This window comes from Diceros bicornis, chromosome 27 (assembly GCF_020826845.1).
Source record: "Diceros bicornis minor isolate mBicDic1 chromosome 27, mDicBic1.mat.cur, whole genome shotgun sequence".
Classification (NCBI taxonomy): Eukaryota; Metazoa; Chordata; class Mammalia; order Perissodactyla; family Rhinocerotidae; genus Diceros; species Diceros bicornis.
In genome coordinates this window covers 39677868-39700090 of record NC_080766.1, presented here as the reverse complement: position 1 = coordinate 39700090, position 22223 = coordinate 39677868, and the positions used below count along the sequence as shown (strand labels likewise).

At 46.1% G+C, this 22223-nt stretch overlaps 1 protein-coding gene across 1 annotated transcript in view; it reads right to left on the bottom strand.

Annotated features, from left to right (window-relative positions):
- IGSF5 (immunoglobulin superfamily member 5) overlaps positions 1–19130 on the bottom strand; it is a 41696-nt gene extending 22566 nt beyond the window's left edge. Inside the window, exons 1-4 of the mRNA XM_058523405.1 lie at positions 19083–19130; positions 15445–15522; positions 8801–9118; positions 3335–3634 (exon numbers count right to left, since the gene is read on the bottom strand). Coding sequence (XP_058379388.1) covers positions 3335–3634; positions 8801–9118; positions 15445–15502 — 676 coding nt within the window. The 5' untranslated portion in view covers positions 15503–15522; positions 19083–19130. The remainder of the gene's footprint in view (positions 1–3334; positions 3635–8800; positions 9119–15444; positions 15523–19082) is intronic.
- Positions 19131–22223: the final 3093 nt, after the last annotated feature.

Sequence of the window (22223 nt, the reverse complement as noted above, 5' to 3'; positions counted from 1 at the left end):
CCAGCCTGCCCAGTAGAGTAATTTGGGAGCTTTTCAAAAATGTCAATTCCCAGGCTCCATGCAGACCAATTAAATCAGAGCCTCCGGGGTGGGGCTGGAGCAGCAGCAGATGCGTTAAAGCTCCTCGGAGTCTCCCACAGGCAGCCAGAAGAGAAAACTTCCATCCTATTCTTTTCCCCCTCAGCTTACAGGTGAGAAAATGGAGCCCTAAAGGGCAGTGACTTGCCCAAGTCACACAGCTGGTGGCAGAGCTACGACCCAGGACTGCCATTCCCACCACCTTGCCTGCCCTGGAAAATTCCACATCTCACAAAACTGAGATTATAACCAGGAATCACTCCATTCTACAGGGTGCTCAGGTGTCCTAAAAATACTGCTCTGTTTTAACGTTTCACAGCCCTTACAATTAAGTACACAGAGAAAACAACCCAGATGGGCAGACAGGGGGTGGAGTGCTTATCTCAAGGCAGGCAGGGGAGGGGCTTTCCTTCTAGTTGTATGCGTGTCTGCAATGCTGGAACTTTGTATGACTTCTGGAACCAAGAAAATCGATTTCTCAGAAAACGTGAGCATTAGCCCTTTCAATACATTTTTCTTTCAAGAAACCGTAAGTGCTTCATACAACTTCTTGGCTTAAACTAATTAGGCTTCCTAAGCTGCCATTGTCATTGACTTAAAGGGATTATTTCAGAAAGGAATGCAGATTCCTTGCACGTTTAGGAAATGGGCCTCAGGACTGGTGTTTATCCGATTCCTGAAGACGCCTGAACGCACAGCCTCGTTCCTTCCGGGCTCCCTGTCAACCTGGCCGTGCTCCTTGAAGCCTTCCAGCCGCCAGCTCCGCCAGCCGAGGCCATAATGAGGTCTTCAACTGCTAAAACTTGCATAAAACACACAACATACAGCCAGCCACCAGCTGCTCTGGATCTTGATGAATAATTTAGAAACAAATTACCCTTTTCCAAATGAGTCCAATACAGTAAGACTCATGGCAACACAGCCACCACGCTCTCCCCTGTGAGGCTGTGGGGACCCCAGCTGCCGTAATTAAGGCCGCTCGCTTCACCAGTCCTAATCTAAGCAGAACTCAGCTGAATCAAACTGATCGAGGGAAATTAAGTGCCCCTTGCCCTGCCCCTACTGAAGAAAAACTTCGCAGGCAAGCTAATCTCTAAAATCCATTTCTATGGGGCATCATCAACCAGAGCAGAGCTCTTTGCTGCCTTATTACCTGGTTAAGATGTGTGGTTAAACAGTCAATTTCATTCCATTTGGTGCTAATGGAACTTCTTTTTAAATCTTCCCTTTCAAAGCCTAGACCATATCTTATCATATTTAAATAGCTTAAAAACAAGCTAGGTTGGCTCCTTGGAGAAATGGCTGATTCCAGCCTGGGACAGGAGAAGTGTAAAATAAATCGGGGACATCTTATTGGGCCAAGTGCTCAAAAACTAATAGGGCCGTGTCAAAAGGACACCAGAGCCAGGTGGAAGGGATTCCCACTGGGTAAATCGGGAGCAATCTGAGCATCAAAATGAATAATGACAGAAGCAAATTATAATGTATTGAATAAAAACGAGTCCGTGCTAAAACTATTTTAAAAAAAGAAAGAAATGAAGGAAGGAGAGGGAAGCCTCTTTTTTACAGAAGAATGCCAGCTAATAAATATAGAAAAATCATGGAACCAGAAAATCACTCATTGACAACCACTATAGAAATAACTGATTCAGGTAATGACTGATCAAAAAATACAAAAGTTATTAAGGGAAAGACTGGCAAGAAAAAAGATATTCAGACAGTATTTGTAGATTACGCATTAATTATAGTTATGATGAGGTCATACTGGCTAGGTTGAGCCCCTGACCCAACATGACTGGTGTCCTTTTCAAAAAGAGAAATTTGGACACAGACACACACACAGGAAGAACGCCATGTGAAGATGAAGATGGGGGTGATGCGCCTACAAGCCAAAGATTGCCAGCAAACCACGAGAAGCTAGGAGAGAGACCCCAAGCAGACTTTCCCTCCCGACCCTCAGAAAGAATCAACGCTGCCAACACCTTGATCTTGGACTTCCAGCCTCCAGAACTGAGAGAGAATACATTTCTGTGGTTTAAGTACCCCCATCTGTGGTACTTTGTTACAGCGGCCCCAGGGTACTCATACACCCACCAAGCAGCTGCTCACACAGTGGAGGGTGGGGGTGACAGATGAGCAGATTCTGGAGATAGACCAGCAGGGCCACCTCCTGCCGTTTACTAGCTCTACGGACACAGGCAAATTCCAAGCAACACTGTGTCCTTGTCACCTCACCTCTACAACAGGAATACTAGCAGCATCCACTCATAGGGCTGCAGTGCAGGTTAATTCAGTTAATATTTAGAAGCACTTAAAACAGTGTCCTTATTTGGTGAGTGCTATGTAGCCCTATTTTATTTTTGTTATTATTATTATTGTCCTCTTGCTTTGGCTGTAGCTTTGTTCCGAACTTCGAACAATCTTAAGTAATGGTGCTTTTGTAATGGGAAAAGCTTTGGACCAGGAGAGCTACTCTTCCTGGCTTCTAGGCCCCCTCTGCCCCTTAGAGCTACACTACCTGGAACTCAGCCCCGCACTTCTCTAGGCCACTCTTTCTTTCCTGCTCTGCAAAACGGAGTTAAAGTCAAGCTCCAACCCCCAACCCCCCACGTTTTCTAGTTGGCCCAGGCCGACTCAGGCTCAAGCAGGCTCTGCGGGCCCCGAGAAGGTGTGTGGTTAGAGTTTCTGGTATGTCAAGGACTCTATTGTATATTCTTTTCGGGATCTAAACTTTAAACTTCTGTCATTTAGTTGAGTTAAAAATATATATATAGACTTTGTACTTTCAAACACTGTGGATTTCCTGGGTAAAAAAAATGAAACATCATAATTCCACTGAGATTGGAAGGAACCCAAGAAGACCTACGCACCCTCCTCAAATATAAGAGCTCGCTTTATATTGCCCCAGGGGATGGGATCAAACCAGAACAGCGGGTAAACCTAGGGAAAAAGATGGAATTCAAGTATTTGTCTCTGAACTTGATTCTATTTCATGATAAATAATTGTCAAGATTCTTAATGGTTTTCATTTGTAAGTAGAAAAGAGAGAAATACTTGAAGATGGAATTTTGAAAGCAAGTGAAATTACACGGTCATTAAGCCTACCCTATAAGTAATTTGTCTACATTACAATCCCCACCTGAAATCAAGGTCATCGTATGATTTTCCTAAGCACTGTTGATTAAGCAGCACGACATATAAAATAGAAGCATGAAATAATAATTCACTTTATATAAAGCAAGAAGTCTTCACTTACCCAAGGAAGGCTGAACCACAGTAAGATTTACAGTTACAGACTTGTGGAGCTGCAGCACCTCCACATTAGCCACACAAGTCAAAGTCCCATTGCCCTGTGGCGTGAGAGCCAGGATGCTCACTGCGCTCTGAAGGTCGTTGGGCTCCGGAAGGGAATAGTAGCTTGAATGGCTCACCGGAACACCGATCTCCCAGGAAATATTTGGGAGTGGGGTCCAGCCCAGTGCATGGCAGGTCACATTACAAGGTTCATCCTCAGTGACTACAAGAACACCACTGGGAATGAGCAAGTCCCCCATAACTGAAGAAGAGAAGAGAAACGTTTGAAGGAATGACCATGCCTCTGGTTCTAGGTTTTCATTAGTTTTTCCTTCAAATCACATTTCATGAAAGCTATCATCCCAAGCCCAAATTGGCTGTGTCTGTATCAAGAACCTTGACTCAGGTTTTATCTGTGTCTTTCTTTTTGTCTTGTGAGGAAGATCAGCCCTGAGCTAACATCTGATGCCAATCCTCCTCTTTTTTTGCTGAGGATAATTGGCCCTGAGCTAACATCCGTGGCCACCTTCCTCTACTTTGTATGGGATGCCGCCATAGCATGGGTTGACAAGCAGTGCGTTGGTGCATGCCCGGGATCCGAACCTGCGAACCCTGAGCTGCTGAAGCTAAGCGCGCACACTTAACCGCTGCGCCACCGGGCCAGACCCTGTGTGTCGTTCTTTATACCTGCCAAGTTCACAGAAGAAGGTGAAGTTGCTCACCAGAAAACATATAATTCCACAGAAAATGAATAAATAAAAATCAGAATCCAGGGGAATATAAATTATAAGGGAAAGAGAGGGCAAATGCCTGCCATAGTGGGCTACACAATCTCTGATGTAGAGTTGCAAAGTTGTCCTGGACTATCCTGGGAGCCAAAGCAAAAAGGGAAATACTTTTACTTCTCTTCATTGGAAGGAGAACACATCTCCGAGTCTCATTGGAATTAAGTCTCTCCTCACCTTCGGTCATTCAGATTCATTTATTTTTTTGGGTCACACATTTTTAAACATAACATCCTATGATATTGCCTTAAAATATTTTTTTAGGTACAAATTAGATCAAAATCTAATCTAATTATAGAAATAATGACCCTAAATCATGTATCAGGATATATTACTCAGATAAGGTAAAGTTTTTATTAAGGACCCACTTACATATGCCAGTGTTCACACTGTAAATAACCCCCCTGAGAATAGCACTTGTGTTGCTAATATTACTAAAATAACCTGAGGGTTGGCCCTGGTAAAGACACAGCCTTAGTGAAATATATACACATTGAAACATTCACATAAAATATCCTGAAACTGCCTGCTCCATAATATAATGGAAAGAACACTGGACTAGGAATCAAAAATCGGTTCTCAATCCTGGCTTTCCCACAATATTGACATCACCCTGGGAAAGTCACTGAAATTGTCAGGCTCTCTGTTTTCTACCTGTCGAATAAGATGATTTGACTAGGTCACTGGTTTTCCAACATTTTGGTTTCAGTACGTTTTATACTCTTAAAAATCATTGAGGACTCCAAAGACCTTTTGTTTTTGTGGGGTATATCAATATTTACCATATTTGAAATTTGAATTAAATATTTGTGTTTTTTGTTTTGTTTTGTTTTGTTTGGTGAGGAAGATTGGCCCTGAGCTAACATCTGTTGCCAGTCTTCCTCTTTTTGTATGTGGGACACCTCCACAGCATGGCTTAACGAGTGGTGTGTAGGTCTGCACCCAGGATCCGAACCCACAAACCCAAGACCGCCAAAGCAGAGCACACAAATTTAGCCACTATACCGCCAGGCTGGCCCCTATTTGTGTATTTTTAAATAATTATTTAAAAATAACAATATTAACCCATTATATGTTAATATGGATTAACATGTTCTTATGAAAAATACCTATATTTTTAAACCAAAATAAATTAGTAAGAAGAACATTGTTTTATATTTATGCAAATCTCTTTAATGTCCAGCTGGATTCTCATGTCTGCATCTGCATTCAATCTGTTGTAATACATTGCTTTGTCTGGAGTATGTAAAGAAAAACATATATATATAGTTGGATATATAGTATATATAGTTGGAACAGTGAGGAGACTTCTCAGATAATCATGGATATTCTTTGACATTACACCAAAACTTGACAAGTAGTGGTTTCTTACGGGTTTGTTGCACTATGGAATCTGAAACTATATAAAGGAACTTTCATTCTCTGTTAACGTTAAAGTCCATTGCTTTATCTGGCACTTTGAATGGATCTTTTGCCCTTGCATGATTTTGTGTATCATTACACAGAAGTCTTTGGAAAATGCCAGTCCACTGAGTTGTGCAGACCTTCCCCATGGATAGTGGGAAACTCCCTGTGCAGTTGTGAGAATGAGAGTGGGAAATTCAAGTGACATCTTAGTATTATTATGAAAACAGTCATGACTTCACAGACCACTCTGAAAGGGTCTTGGAAACACCTGGGAGTTCCCAGACTAGACAGAACTGGACCAGCTCTGAAAGCTCTTCTGACTCTGAAATGTTAGATTTCCAACTATCCCTTTCCTGAATAGTCTCTTGGAGTAAGTAAGCACATTTGCTAATTCAAAGATTAGTGTAAATGCACCAAGGAGAGGGGAACAGATTTGTCTCTTAGGCGAAAGGGTTCTGTGCTTGTTCTGTTCTGTTCCTTCATTATTTCATTGATGGAGAGGTTTAAGATGTCAGAAACAGGAGGAACGGTATTGCCTCAGTTAACAACAGAAGATCTTGAACTCAAGTCCTAGTGGTCCTCAAAACACAAGGAGTCTGGAGTTTAGTGTGTGATTATTTGGAGGATTGGGCAATAAACGGACAAATGCAGCAATCTGAAGCATTTCCTTTTTCTGTATGTATCTGCAATTCAACTTTTCCCATTGGCTTTCACAAAGGTTATCCAGTAGCAGGACAGAGATTTTATACACAGGTGATGGCTAGAACATTCACATGGATTTTGGAGGACTCAACATGGAGTTATGTAAGCTCTCTTTATTTTTCTTGTTAATACACGAGGAGGAAAAAAAAAAACAATCTTTGGATAATTCACTTTCAAAATAAATTGGATGTTCCCTCTTTTTTCAGGATTCTTTTCTCTTGAAAGAGACCCTGTTGCTCAGAGAACATTTGTTCCTCTAAGAACAAAGTGCCATTGAGACCGATGGAACCAGGGTAAAATGCTCGAGTTCTGTCCCCGCTCTATGGGTTCCTTCCACATGACCGTGGGGAAGACTTTAACTTCCCTAGATGCTTGTTCTTCCATCTGTATTAAAACCAAAAACTACAGTAATTACCAACATATAAAAATGCATGTTAGGGGTTTTGGGATAACTTTGTAGATTTATAGCTTTGGGAAAAGATGCTATAAAACCACATGGCTTTATGAATTGGATATGCCATAAGCATAGCAGTAATAAGTCATGCCTTTGACAGATGTTTCCTTCATCCAGGGGTGCCCTCCTCCCCTCTTGCTTCCCCATTTTCCTATCATCTACAGACCTTTGAGGCACATCTCAAATGGCATATTCTCCATGGAGCCATCCTTGAAGGCTTTGCTGATTCTCTCGTCTCCCTTCCCAATTCGAGCCTGAGCTTGTCTCCCTCCCATTGCACTTGCCAGCATCTACGTTGCACCAGTATTATTCGTGCACTTGCATTATCCACTCTTCCTGGAAGGTTCTTGAGGGCAGAACTGTGTCTCATTCTATTCATCTTTGAGTCCCCCTTAAATGCCCAACACGATGCGGGCTGCTATTGGGAATGCAGTAAATAACAGCAAATGACTATGTGGGAATTGCTAAGAGCCAAGTACTGTTCTAAAGGCTTTGCATAATCCCACAATAGCTCTGTGATGAGGAAACTAGGGCACAAGGTCGTTAAGTAACATGTCCAAGATCACACAGTTAGCCAGTGATAAAGCTGGAACTTGAACCTGGCAGATGGGCTCCCAAGTCTGCACCACTAACTACTAGACGACTCCGGCCCCTCAATTTCATGGGCAGTAAATTGACTCGGACAGGGCTTTGGAGTTTTCAAACCATCCTCAGACATGTTTTTATCTAATCCGCACAGTAAATCTGCGAGGTGGGCAGAGGACCCTTATCCCCACTATAAAGGTAAAGAAATTGAGCCATCTCAGGGGTCACTAAGGTAGGTTACGGATGAAAGCAAAACCAGAATTCATATCTTTGATTCCTTTTCCTGTGTTCTTTCCTTTATACCACAAATTATTATAACAAGAATCTGGCCGTGCAAACTAGGCCAATAGTCCAGGTAGCGTCGTAAAATCACTTATTTAGAAAATATCATTGTGCCCCTAATTAAACCATGCAAAATTAAAGACACATCAAAGTAAAGACACGCCAATTTGGATAAACAAAAAAATGCAAGTAGAAATGGGTAGACTTGTATCTCCACCAAATGTTATCAAATTTGATTTGATAGCAGCGCAAAGACACACCAAATCTTTGGGAATTTCTCCTAGACAAGCAAATAAATAGATATAAGAAAAAATTTGAAAGACACAATGTGGTCTGTTATTAAAAATGCTGCCATAGAAATCAGGAGCTGGACAAGCTCTGATGCATCTAAATTGGAATAAATACATAAATAATTGGAGTAATTATATAAATAGTATGTAATTACATTTTTAAGGAATGCAAAGTGATTAAACTTTGATAAAGATGTTCTGAATCCTTGTAAAGCATTCTTTTATTTTTTTTTCACTATGTAGCATGATCTGAATTCAGCACCTCAAAATTACCTTTGAAAATGAAAAATAAGTTATCCGTTATTATAAATTTTGTTCACTCTTTTCTAAAGACTCGGTATGTTTAGTGAACACCCATCTTTGACTACCAAGAACCACTAGGAGCAGGAAAGAGTAATATAGATTGAGGGGACTGAGCTGGAAAGAAGAAAAAGTTAAAGCATGATTCAAAGTTGATAAATGATAAAAGAAATAGAGTCACATATATGAAAAACTAGAGAAAAGGCAATGATTGTCAATTCTCTCTAAATCAAATACAAGTCATTGCAACTGGCCCCAGAAGAATTCCAGGATGTACTTCCAGAAAAGCTATTAGGTTCTGAAATGGATTAGATGGGAAAGTGATGAAACCTGTCTTTAAGAGTCTTAGTAAGAGAAAAAGGAAAAGAAAGAGGGAAGGATAAAGGGAAAGAAGGAGGAAGAAAGGAAGTAGAAAGAGAGTCAGTGAGGAAGGAAAGAGAGAAATAAACACATAAAACAATAAATATTAGTCTGTTCAGAATAATTCTAAGCATGACACCAACTGAAAGTAGACCCCATATGTCATCTTACATGACATGAACTTCAGAAGGTTCCTTCCATTTCCCTGACATTTAACCTAATGGACTCCATATGCTCTGCTTCGGAGCCACCTGTATACACACCTATGACCGAGAGAAAGGCAGATGCATCCCGGTCACTGTTCTGGAGGCTGCATTTGATATGCCCCGCATCACTGAGTTGCACATCATGGATTATCATCTCAGAGACGAAGTTACCGCCCTCTTCATAACTCGCATTGGTAAAGCGGTCATTGGTGATGATGGGCTCCGTGGGCGTGATGCTCAGAACCACAGTACCATTCAGAGACCACATGATGAGCCTCCAGCCAGGCGAGACAGTGCAGTTGAAGCGAGCCTCTGAGCCCTTCAGCACCGTTGTATTTTTGGGACCTTCTATGATTTCATAGCTGGATCCAGAAGCTGGAAGACAACCAGTTTTTCAAGGTGATAAGTGAATGAATCTATGTAAGTCACCTGTACAATTTAACCCTTCTTGTACCAGTTGTGACCCCTGGGTGACTGTCCAATGGCTCAGACTCCATGTCCTACTGGTACCAACACCAGATCTCCCAGTAGATCAGGAGCGTCCAGTAGACAGGAAGCCACCCCATCCCTGCTTTCCACTCCCCTCCCTTCAATCCACAGTACATGGCACTCCCAGCAGGATTGGGAGTGGAGGAAGCAATGCTCTGGAGGGATGTTACCTTAAGTATCTGACCCCAGCCTGGCCCAGAGAGCCACCACTAGCCCAGCTCTGTTAATTTAGGCGAGTTTTCCAGCCTCATTATGAAATGAGAATTTTCCTCCCAGTGAAATGGGGAGGAAATCTGATTTCCACCTCTGTGGAAATCCAAAGGCTCAGAGGAGAAAGAGGGAAGTATCTTCTCTTCACAAAGAGGGTGAGGACCTCGGCATGCTGTGATCACAGCCCACTGCGTGCCCCTGCATCCTTAGAGCTCCCAAAAGGGGTGTTTAGGACAGTGTCTGGGGCTGGAGGATGAACAAGGTTGAGACAGAAGCAATACAGCTGGAGAGAGATAAAAGTTGTATCATGAGTTTACCGTCATGGAGTAAAAGGAAACTCAGTCGCCAAGTCTCAAAAGGATGGTACTGTCGTTGAGGCCACACCCCTCCTCCTAAGGACTTGAAGAGACACAGGTGGGGGAGATACAGAGAGAAGGAAATAGGTAGAAGGATGCAGGACAGTGGATCCCTTTCTGAGAACGCTCCAGGGATGCATGTGGTAGCTCGGTAAAAAGTTTCACCACATCTAGTGTCTGGTTTGAAACTCCAACAGACAGGCAACTGGTTCTAGACTGTAAGACTACAGACTCCAGAGTGAGGTTCCTGGCTCACTGGGCAAGTTATCTCAACTTCTCTATATGCCACTCCCCTCAGCTGCAAAACAGCGATGCTAGTACCACAGTGAATTTTTTTTAGGAACCAAATGAGACGACGCATGTAAAGCCCTTACCATGACCCTCAAGCACTCAGTAAATAGTCACTATTACATGACCTGCAGGAAAGGATTGCGTTGACCTGTAAGAAGGGATTGCGTGGACCTGTGAGAAGGGATTGTGTGGACCTACAAGATGAGCCAAGAAAATCATAGATTAAAATAAAACTGTTTCTTTCATGCCCTTCACAACTTTCAGCCTTCGCTCAGCAGATGCACTGTGACACTGGTTTTAACTGGAATGACAACTTCTGACTGGTCTTCCACATGGAGTGCACCAAAGGCTTCCAGCCCATGTGAACTCAGTCATAATCACTTGAGATGGAGTGTGTTCTGCACCTGAAGAACTCAAGAAATCTTTTGGCCATTTAGGACTGATTTCTTATCACCCTAGAAGAGCAAATTGGCAGCCGGACTTTTCCTAGACTTTCCCATGTTTGTAGTAACAATTCGAAGTGGAACTTGCAGAGCACTGGAACAGTCTTCAAGATCTCTTATTCTCACCTTATTACCACCTGTGTTTTAATGATGAGGAAATGAAGACCAGCAACATCCCAGGACTTGTGATCACAGTGGTGAGCAGGGACCCAAACTCAGACCTTCCCACTCTGAATTTTCCCTCTTTCCCACTCTTTCCCCTCTGATCTCACTCGGAGTGTATAACAAAAAGACTCCCCGGCAGACCACACTCCTTGGTTTCTTCTCAGCCATGCCTGCCACATCAATAAGACTGCGATGGGTTCCTACTACCTTCTGGAGCTGTATGATCCCTGTGGGTGGACCAGGCAGCCTGGTGTATACATTGGGTGCTCCCCAATAACTGCAGCCCCCTCCTTTCCTTCCAGTTTTATAAGGTCAAGTTGTAAGGCAGGTTCTAAAAGAATCTCATCACAACCCTGAAGGTTTCTGCAGAGGAACCACACCACTGGACACACATTAACACATTAACGCTTCACCTGAGTACCCAGAATGCATTGTCTACTGCAGGAACAGGTCAATGGAGAGAATGAACCACTGCACAGACAGGGCCCCAGAAACCAGGACTGGGCGGTGAGGCAGCCAGGGTCGAAGAGGGCACCCAAAGAGGTGGAATTGAGGGAAGGTCAGAATTAACTAAGACCAACCCTGAGTTTGGGTAAACACGCTCACTGTTCTTTGTTTTGTCTCTGGGCATGAGAGAAAAAGAGAGAAAGGGTGACTCTAAATAACAACTCACGTTGGGTCATCTCCCCTACCCCTGGGTAAGTCGCTCAGTCCAAGGATCCCTCTGATCTTGGATTTTTAAAAAGGCAAAAAGCCTGAGGAAGGGAAGTCACAGCCACTGTGCCAACTTGGCTCTTTCCACGAGCCCTGAATTGCATCTTAAGAAAAAAGACAAAAGAAAAGAAATAGCCAAATCTACACCCCAAGGAAAGAAAGATGGGATGTGGTGTGCTTCATTCTCCATCCTGTGATAAGGACATTCTTCCCCGCTCCTGACTCAGGTCCACAGGAGTTCACTGGACAGAGCCCGGCGGGACTGGATGTGGGGAGTGCAGGGACGAGTGAGACCCAGGCTTGCCCTGCGAGGAGCTCAATCTACGCAACTCCTACAGAATAAGCAAAGCCATCTGAAATCATGATTCCTTCACGGCCCTGTGTGAGGTAGAGAGATTATTTCACTCCTGAACACTGTTCACTCCAAGCCAGTCTTTAGATATCCTGCAGAATGCACGTGTGACCAAGAATACACGCAGGTGACACACCTTACTTTGCAGCTGGGGAGGTGAGAGGGAAGGAAGGAGGGACCTGTGCCAAATGGAAACTCTCCCAGTTTGAACTTGACCTTTAAATGAAACAGGAGGCACCAAATCCTAGGTACTAAATTCCCATGACAGCGTTGCCTGCGATCTCTGTTACCATCACAAGTAAACACCCGTCCAGCTCTGCCTGGTGACTCAGAAGCTGTACTTCCCGTAACGTGCGGTCCTGGAGTCTCCTTCCTCTCTCACCCATGTCCCATCAGCTTGGTGGCGGGTGTAACCCTGCCCTACACGGAACCAATACTAGAAAATTGTAAATAAGACCTTTAATCAAACAGGCAGATCCTCAGCACGAAACCTCCCTTCCCGCTTTGCTCTCCCTTTCACTTTGTACAGCAAAGAGTCAAATCAGGGGCAGAGCTACAGGAAAGATCGGCGTCCCCCTCCTCCCAGGAACCTCCATCGGCCACCAGCTATGGTGGTCAGCCAACCCCAGGTCCTCCCTTGTAGGAGTCTATCCACTTGCAAGATTTTTACTCACGCCAACACTCTCCAATTCCCCAAGCCATGTCTCCAGCCCTGCCCTCTTGCTTTCTCTCTTGCCCTATGGACCCTACTCCACCAGGCATCTCCGTGGAAACGACTGGCTGCCGCCCGGGATCAAGAAGCTTCTCTTCCTCTACTCGCTGCATCCCAACATCTGCAAAACTGAAATCCTTCATACCGCAGCACGTCTGCCAGCCTCGTGGCTCCCACCTGTCCTCCATAAATTGATCCTAAACAGAAGGACCATTCTTCTGTGATGGCTTTTTCTCGGCTCCCTGGAAGAGTGGCCGGTTGTCTCCCTGGCGTAGAGGACGTGGCAGGTCTGCACCAACCAACCCCTCTGTCCCCCCCCTCTGCTCTTCTCCAGCTTGCCTCAATGCAGCATAGATCCCTCACCTTCCCCCGTCTCTTACTTACCACTGGAAATGAACAGAAAAGCAGACAATTAAAAGTCAGAAGGAACAAAGGGAAATAACGTGGAGAGCAGTGGATGAGAACTGCCCTGGTGAGGCGGCTCTGAAGGAGAAAATGGGAATCAAAACACATCAGGGGTTGGGACCGTCAGAAGGGAACTGAGAAGTGAGGGAGGGGCTCCCCAGGCAGGTCTGAGCTGCCTGCCGAGTCCTGCTGACCACCGCAGGAGGTGCCAGCGTCACTGCCCTGCCACCACCACCACCCAAAGCTGCTCTCCACGTGGCAGCCTGAGGCAGCTTCTCAACACACCATTGGGACCAGGTACTCTCCCCTACCTCCCACCCCCACACCCCAGACTTTGTTTAAAATATTTCCATCGTTTGGGATAAAGACCAGATAATCCTTAACAGTATCTTCAGAGCCTGCTTAATCTCACATCAACTTCCTTTCCAGTTTCATTGTGCCCTCAACTCTGCCCTCTGATCACCTGACCAACTTGAATGTATCAAACTCACCAACTCTTCTGGCCCCAGGGCCTTTCCACAGGCACTGACAGCATGGTGTGCCAGTCTTGCTTACTCCTCAGCTCCTGGCCATGTCATCTTCTCCTCAGGGAGCCTCCCCAGACCATCCTGTTTAGGTTAAACTATCCTATAACAGGCTTTCGAGTCAGTGACGCAATTGTCACAGTGGTGTTTTTATATAGATTTTTTTTTTGTCGATTAAAGCTGGTTCCCCTACTAGGCTTTAAGCTCTTTGTTAGCAAGGACTAGGACTGGTTTTGCCCATCCCTGCATCCCAGTGCCTGCAACTAAATGGCAGTGCACATAACAGACCCTCAGTGACTGTTCACTGAGTGAATAAACTAGGTGGTCCAGTTCTATATAATCCATTACACTGGGGGCCAAGTAAAGAGGAGAGGGCAGGCTGGAGCCCTCTGGGTGCACATGGAGGTTGCCCTCAGCTACTCAAAGCCAAGTCTACAAACAGGGTGTCTTTACCCCAAGACTTTCCAAGAGGAAGCATCCACAGGGCTCAGTCTTCTGCGATGGACCCCATCCCCGGGGGCTCTAGAATGAGCCCATAATACTCTCCCTTCCCAGAACAGCCGTCTCCAGGCCTCGACCAAAGCCATCCCTGCCTTCAAAACAGACTTTAGGAAAAATGTCTCAGAAAAACTATAGACCCAGATTTTGTCAGTTTCCCACTAAACCCCTGGAAAACACTTTTGCAACCGTGGCTGAGACAGGCCCGTCTGGAGCCATCTCCCTAACACATGCACAGAGCGTGGTCTGCTCGCTCCACGATGAATCCCCAAGCTCTACACAAGCAGGGACCGTGCACCCCTGTCCACCCTGTGAACAAATGTTTCCAAGCACCTACTAATCGCTTAGCACTGCCTGCTATAAGGAGGGGCTTCTGAACATCTCTGCTGCCCCCAAATGCATTTTACCACCACAGCCTGGGACCCAGAGCCTTAACATGTAATACCCAAAACCAAAATTTTCTAAACAGTACTTACTGCATGTAACACCTCTGATAGTCCCTATTCTATTTTATTCCATTTTAATTGTTTAACGCTGTCATGGCCAGAGTTTCTTTAAAAAGAAAAAAAAAAAACATTATCCAGCCATCTAAAATAGGGTTCATATGTACAGAAAGTGCAAAATTTATCTATGCAGTTAGTAGTCAGGATCACGGTCACTTTGGGGGGAAAGGGATAGGGAGTGACTGAAAGGGAACATTTGTGGAATGTTCTAGGCTCACTATTGACACAGGAAGGTGTTCGGCTTGTGAACATGTACCTTCAGGATCTGCACACTTGTCTGTGTGTGTATTATTCTTCAATACGATGCCTTAAAAACTCTGCAGTAAGGAATACAGGAGGAGGACCCGGAGGTTAAAATCTAGCCGGGAAAACAAGACAAACGCACCTGAAGCAATGAAATCTAGACGAGACACAGTGAAAGCAAAGCTGGGGGTCCAAACTCCAGTTACCTAAGGCCCCCATGCCCGCCCACTCCTCTTCCTGATCAGGAGAGCCTGGCCTCGGACACCCTGGAGTCCACTCCGACCGACACCCTGGGAGGGTCCCACGACGAGGAGGAGCTGTGGGGGGGTGGGAATCACACACAAGGGGCCCCTCACCCTGTCAATAAATGGAGCTGGGATTATCACCCCAAAAACTGCAAGGTCAGGAAAGCTTCCAGGAGGAGGTGATGCTGAGTTGGGCCTTCCTTGAAGACCAGATGGAAACAGAAGAGGAGAAAAACCAGGCAGGGGAGGGACATTTCGACGAGAGCGATGACATGTGGGAAAGTACTGAAGGCATGTTCCCAGGACGGCGAGGACCCCAACAAAGAGGACTGGTGGGGTCAGATGCACCTGGAGGACCGCTCCCGGACTTGAGGGGACGTGGCAGGAAATGGACCCCACTCAAGAGGGCGCGGATGGAAGGGGACGCGGTGGGGAGTGCCTAAGGAAGACTCTCTGGAAGCCGTGTGTCCTGGCAGCCTCATCTGGGGTTCCTTATTGCCCACTCCAAGTGGACGCCCAGGAACATCCCTCTGAGCCCCCGTGATCCTTACCTGCCAGCCCAGCCAGGACCACCAGCACGGTCAGGATGCCTTTGCAGCCGCTCTCCATCTCCGCATGTTCTTCCTCCCCTGGGAAACAAAGCCGCAGGTCACAGTGCATCAGTGATGGGCAGTTACTGTCAGAGCATGTGCAGCCTCCCACGGTCCGCGGATGGGTTAATCAGAGCTTCTCAGCATGGTCAGTGGTACCAGCCTGACCTGGGAACTTGTTAGAAAAGCAAATTCTTGGACCCACCCCAGACCTGCTGGATCAGAAACTCCGGGGGGGAGCCCAGTAATCTGTCTGAACAACTAAACAATCTTCCGATTCTGGTCCATGCCCAACTTTGAGAATCACTGTATTAAATGATCTTACTCCCAAGGCCATGTATAAATTATGAGATGCAGATGGTATACCGTTACCGCTGAATCACTGACCGAGGTGTCTGCGTGTGGGTTTCCTGCTATGCATTTCAATCATGATACTTTCATCACTGAGAAAAAAAAAAAATCCTGCCCATAACGAGTTTACATTCTAAAGGGAAAACAGGCAACAAAATAAAGAAATAGATCATAAGCCTACTGGAAGATGGCAAGAGGTATGGAGAAAAATAGAATAGGGAGGAGTGTGTGTCAGGGGCCATGTGCATGGGGTGGGCTGGCTATCGCTTCAAATAAGGAGGGCAGAGAAAGGCTCCCTGAGAAGGTGCTCCATGAACAGTGAAGGAAGTGAGGTGACAGCCACGTGGCTATCTGCAGAAGAGCTTTCCAGGCAGAGGAACAGCAGGTGCAAAGGCCCTGGGGTGAGACTGTGCCTGGAGTGTTGGAGGAACTGCAGAGAGGGCTTTGGGGCTGGGGCAGAGTGTGGGGTGAGTGGAAGGAGGAGAGATCAGGGTAGATGGAGGAAGGCCTTACCGGCCCCTCAGCAGCACATGGGGATACTGTCATGTAGGCCTCTTGGCCCTTCCTTCCAAAACATTTGTTCTTTGATAACCCTCCTGCTCACCCTCCATCTCTGCATTTTTTCTTTTTTTGTGTGAGGAAGATCAGCCCTGAGCTAACACCCATGCCAATCCTCCTCTTTTTGCTGGAAGACTGGCCCTGGGCTAACATCTGTGCCCATCTTCCTCCACTTTATATGGGACCCCCGCCACAGCATGGCCTGACAAGCCGTGAGTCCATGCACACCCGTGGTCCCAACCTGGGCCACCAGCAGCAGAGCGTGCGCACTTAACACTACACCACGGGGCCGGCCCCTCTGCATTTTTTCTTTTTATTTTTTCCTTCCCCCCCGGGACAGGCCTGTCCAAGGCAGTCACCAGCACTGCTCGGTCCGGCTGGAGGACTTAGAGTTAAATCACCCACTGAACTTATGGGGAATTGTCTGCAAAGACAACTGAGGCTCCTGAGCCTCAGGGAAGGGTCTCTTTATTTCAAACATTCCTCAACACCGCTGACCTGTGGAACACAGTGAGTGGAGAGCGGTTTTCGCTTTCGCTTTGGAGTCGCGCAGATTTCACAGCCCTGCTGGGGGGATCCACCTAGTCCCTCCCAAATTTGGGGTGCTGGGTTCCATCAGGGACGCGTGTGGGATTTTGTAATGAGCGGACACACTCATCCAGGGCTCCGGTCTCCCTTAATCTCTCACAGACCGTGGGAGGCAGACCCCACAGCAGCTCACAAGCAGAAATACAAAATCTGAAGTAGGCGCAGGTAGATAACCTCCACACCTCAGTCCAGGAAACGCCCTCCTACAAGCTGCTGAGTAAAACAGAGGCAGTGTGAAGGATCACATGGGCTCAGGCCCGTGACCCACACTGTTACTGGGTATTCACAGGTCCTGAGAAGGAACATGGGGTTTCCATCACCTCGTTTCTCTCATATCTTTGGAAAGCAGAATTCAGCATGTGCGCTGAACTATAACCACTCGTGTGCGGTACTGCGAGGTTCAAAGCATCTGTGCTGCAGTGCATACTGTCGTGGAACCCTGCCCCTTGCAATGATCTAAAACAGACCCTGCGAATCCCTGAACATATGCTGTACACAAACCGGACTGAAATCACGGCCTTCCAAGATTGATTCAAGATCCCGAATTACGAAGAGCCGAATAAATCATTTACTAATTTTAAGGTTCAGTGAACACAACTTGACAAGTCAGTTGCTTTACCAGTCACCTGGAATGCTAGATCCAAGCACAGGATGAAGGAGAAATGGAACCGTCGAGTGATAAAAGGTTACACCTCTTACTAAATCAATAAATGCAAAGTGTGGACTGGGCATTATTGAAACCGTGGCAACAGCTTAGAGTCCACTAGGAAATACTTCTAGCCGCTGATAAGCAAGGGAGGCAGGCTGCAGACGAAGAACAGATGACCTAACTGTCAAATGCTCCATTCTGCCCCTGTCCTCACACACCACTCCCCTATTATCTGTATGAGAGAATGAAGGACTCCATTTCTAATGGGCCCAGCAGAACTCACAGGCGGGCAGCATAGGAACCCAGTTGCAAGGTTACTACAGATGTGGATTTGTGCGGGGATGGTATGTGAAGGGTGTGTGCAGGGAGGAACTGTCATAAGGTTGATTTCAAGTTTCAACTCAAATCAGGCAAGTTGCTTTAATTGAATGAAGACCTATGCTGGGTAATTTGCAAGTTAATATCTCTATGCAGTAGTTTGATGGGTCTTTGAGGTTTACCTTCTTGTTCCTTCATTATGGAAGACTTGCATTACCTACTTTTAGTTGAAAAACTGTGAAGTCTTCTTAAAATCTTAAATCTTATGAAATAGACAGGATTTTAACCCTCAACCAATTCCTTCCTGCCCTGAGAAAGCAAAATAACTCAGACTGTCCATCTGGACCCACCAAGCTAGTCATCACAGGAAGAAAACTGCTGAACTTGATCATCTCACTTAATTACCACGCACACAAACCCTTCCCTGGGGGTTCTGAGGAATAGCTGGATATCATAAAACCCAAAGGTGTGTGCCAACGTCCTGTTTTAGGCAACAGCACAAGAACCAAACTCTAAAAGAAAGGAGGCAAGTGCTTCTCAGGGTTAGTGAGAATTAGCAGCAACAACATCCACTCCACGGGCTTGCTGCAGACCTGCAGGCCTAATGGACAGGCCCCAGCATTCTCCTCCACTCCCTGAACCCCAGCTCTGTGCACCCCTACATCAGGAGGTGCCTCGGCAAGGCCTGCGACTGAGGGCCAACTCAGCACTTCCAGAGACGTCAGAGCCAGTCTCTTATCCTTCTCATTAGGGGGGAGAAGAACGGCATTTCAAAATCTGTCCGACGAACAACATGAGTCACAGAAATATTCCAGCATTTGAACCCTGACCTCCCAAACTCCAGCAGAGTCTCGGCTCTCAGCGCATCCCCAAGAACAGCTCCCCATGAAAGGGACACTCGCTAGATCAGAGATCGTCTCGAAGTCCTACACGCTCAGAGCAGCCGGCTCTTTTAATCTTTAACTTCTTGGAAGTTGGGAAACAAAGAATATGTGTTTGATCATCCCACGCTTTCCCTGGGAGACAGCCGATGGCCTCCGGGGGCCTGGTCCCCTGCTCCTTGGGAGGAGACCTGGTCCCAGTGAAGAAACCCACCAGACAAACCCCGCTGGGAGCCACACCCAGGAGCTCTCACCTCACTCAGGCAGGGAAATCTCTTCAGGACATCAGCGAAGGTTCTCGTCCTGTCTCCACACAAACGCAGGAGCAAATCTGTCTGGCCACCAGAGAATCTCGGCCCGTCCTCACCAGCTAACAGGAAGTGCCTCCCAAATGCTCCTGTCACGTCACAGGCTGGGCTATAAACCCAGAGGTGGCCTCCACCTGCCACAGGCTCCTCGCCCCCGGAAGGTGTGGGTGCCCCAGGGCGGCACATTTCCTGTTAATCATTAGCCAGCCCCGACCAGCAGCAGGAAGTCCGGCCCGGGTTGAGAATGCCAAGGCCGCGGGGCCAAGGCTGTCCTCCTACTCGGCCTGCCCTCCCTGTTCCTCCTCTGAGCCTTTCTCGAGTCCCACAGAGCCAAGACCAGAATGGGTCCCAAGCTGTCCTGCTGGTCGTCTTCCACCAGCTGGAGGCTGGCAGCTCCTTCCTGCCTGTGGGCGGCGGCCTGGCCAACCCTGCTCCCTCCTGGCCTCTGACACAGATCCCAGCGGCCGGTGAAGCCGGTTCCTTCTCCCAGCCAGGCGCCTCCACATCCACAAGAATGGGTTCTTTTGTGAAAGAAAAAAAAGGCCGAAGGGTGAAGTCCTCTGGAACGTGGCCACCTTGAGGAGTGAAGCGGTTTCCTCTGGCGTATTTGCACCAGAACTGTTGAGAGGTTTTCTGCAGCCCTCCCACACCCCACCCCAGCGCCTCAGAACAAAGGGACTTGGTTTTTCAGAGCACCGTGACAATTGCTGGAAAGACCATCTCCCAAAATCCTGATGCGCGGCACCGTTATTAAACTGTCTGCTCTCGTGCAGTTCTTTTTGAATGTCTGGCTTGTCTCCTTCAGTACGTTTTAATCTTGTCAGGGGACTCAGGGTCAAGGGTGTCTGCACAGGATAGGCACCAACACAAGGTGTGGGTCAGACATTTAGAGTAAGACCCTGAAGTAAATAAATAGGGGGAAATGTTGTGCCTTCCAGTTGAAGGGGATCAGAATATGCCACCCCAAAAATATGTCAGTTTGGCATAAAAGTTATTTTAAGCTGAAGACATTTGAGATTCAACAGATGTAAAAAAGCCTTCTCAGAGCTTCCCTTTTCTCACTAAAAGCAGCAAATTCTGGGAAATAAGGCTGCCATAAATTCCTCTTCAGGGTGGATCTACCCCCAGAAGGGAGAACGTAAATAACGTACTCCAAATCCCTTCTCCAAGAGAGTTTATGACCCAGAATAAGATGGAAAGACCACTCATACCTGTATAGACAAACATTATCACCAACTTTCTTATCTCTCATTCGTTCTTCTAAAAATCTATTTGTCTTTCCTAAATAAACCTATTTGTTCTCCCCTCTTCCATTTCCCCTGCTAAGTTAGGTATGTAAGCCTTTAACTCCAGCCATTTAATGACCCTGCTACTTCCTTTGTTGGTTCCATATGCATGCAGAATAAACCTTTTCTCCTGTTAAACTGTCTTTTGTCAGTTTAATTCACAGTCCCCAGACAGTGAACCCAAAAGGGTAGAGGAAAAGTTTTTTTTTTCCTTCTCCTACAAGGCCCTGTGCTAGGAGCTGGTCAGAAAAACAGTGAGCAAAACAGATAGACTCACAGAGTTAACATATTAATCAAATAATCTAACAAGTATACACAGGGTCATAGCACCTTATTCAAGCACTGTGTCCCTGATGGCCTAGCATAATTCAAAACTCAAATAATTGCAGAACAACGAACCACAGAAATAAAAATCTAAGGTGCATATAGCTCATTTTGGCCCTGATGAGCTTTTTTATTTTCTCAGCTTCAGTCCTAATATTTAGACTATCAGTCATCACTGGGAATCATGAGAACTGGCCTTCAGAGCACAGTATCACAGCTGACTTTCCTCATCAAGATTTCCAGCCCCAGCCTTAGCCTCAGCACTGCTACTGGAGAATATTGTTACAGCTTTTAGAAAATTTTAAGTTCTCATAACAACGAGTGTGTAGGGAAGGAAACAAATTTTTTCTCTACCCTTTTCAGTTCTGTGCCTGAGGGCCTGGAAATTAAATTGACAAAAGAGAGATTAAACTAGAGTTTGTTAACACGCGCAGCACACGTACCTGCAGGGGAAACACAGTGATGAGTAACTCAAAGAAGTGATTAGGACTCAGGCTTAGGTAGAATCTTAACAAGACAATAAATTCATAGAGAAGTGACAAGACGAAGAAAAAGGAGCTTAGGTTTTGAGGGGCAGCAAACTGTGGGCAGGTGAATATATAGGGGAGACTAATGGAAGATAAGGGTTGCTTTTGGTACAGTTCATTATGTAGATTCTGATAAGAGTGTCCAGCGACTAAGACCATTTTGCCCTTCCTGATACAAGAGAGGGGAGGACAGGGGGTTTGTTTGGTGCCTGCTCTATCATCTTCAGTTTAAAATAATCCTTCTGCCAAAGTGGCATATTTTGGAGTGGCATATTCGGACCCCCTACAAGTGCCATAACAAAATGCATATATATAACAATAATAACCACTCTCAGAAGGTCTGTAGCAAGTGGAGGGCCCCCACTGCCAACCCTGGGCCCGGGGTTCTCCTGTCCACCAGCTCCTGAGCAGCTGCCTCTGGGACCAGAGTGAAAACACGATTTACAAGTCATTGGAAATGCAGCTCTGAAACTGTGTGATCCTGAGGAACATTTTTTTTTTTCGAAATTTGGGAGGTTTGCATTATTTCAAAGTTTGAGCATAAAGAGAGATTTTACTAATATTTTTAGCCTAAGCTATTTTAAAATCACAAAGTTCAGATTCACATAAAACATATTCACACTGTGATTCAAATTGCAGTAAAGTCTCTGAAGGAAGTTTTGATGAAGGGGGCGGGGTTCTCCAAGGAAACTGGGTTTGGGCTCAGCTGGTGGGTGGGCAGTTAGGAGCTAACCAGGTAGGAAGGTGGAGGGGCCGGCTGGACCACCCTCTGGGGCAGGGGGAACAATGTGCGTCTAAGCCTGGGGGCAGATGGCAGGAAGCCTGGTTCACCAGAGAAGTTAAAGAGGCTCATGGGAACGGATGCAGAGAGCTGGGAGGCAGAGGGGGCTTAGATGAGCAGGGTCCAGCCCAAAGGTACAGTCACAAGTTTAGTTTTTATCTTCAAATAT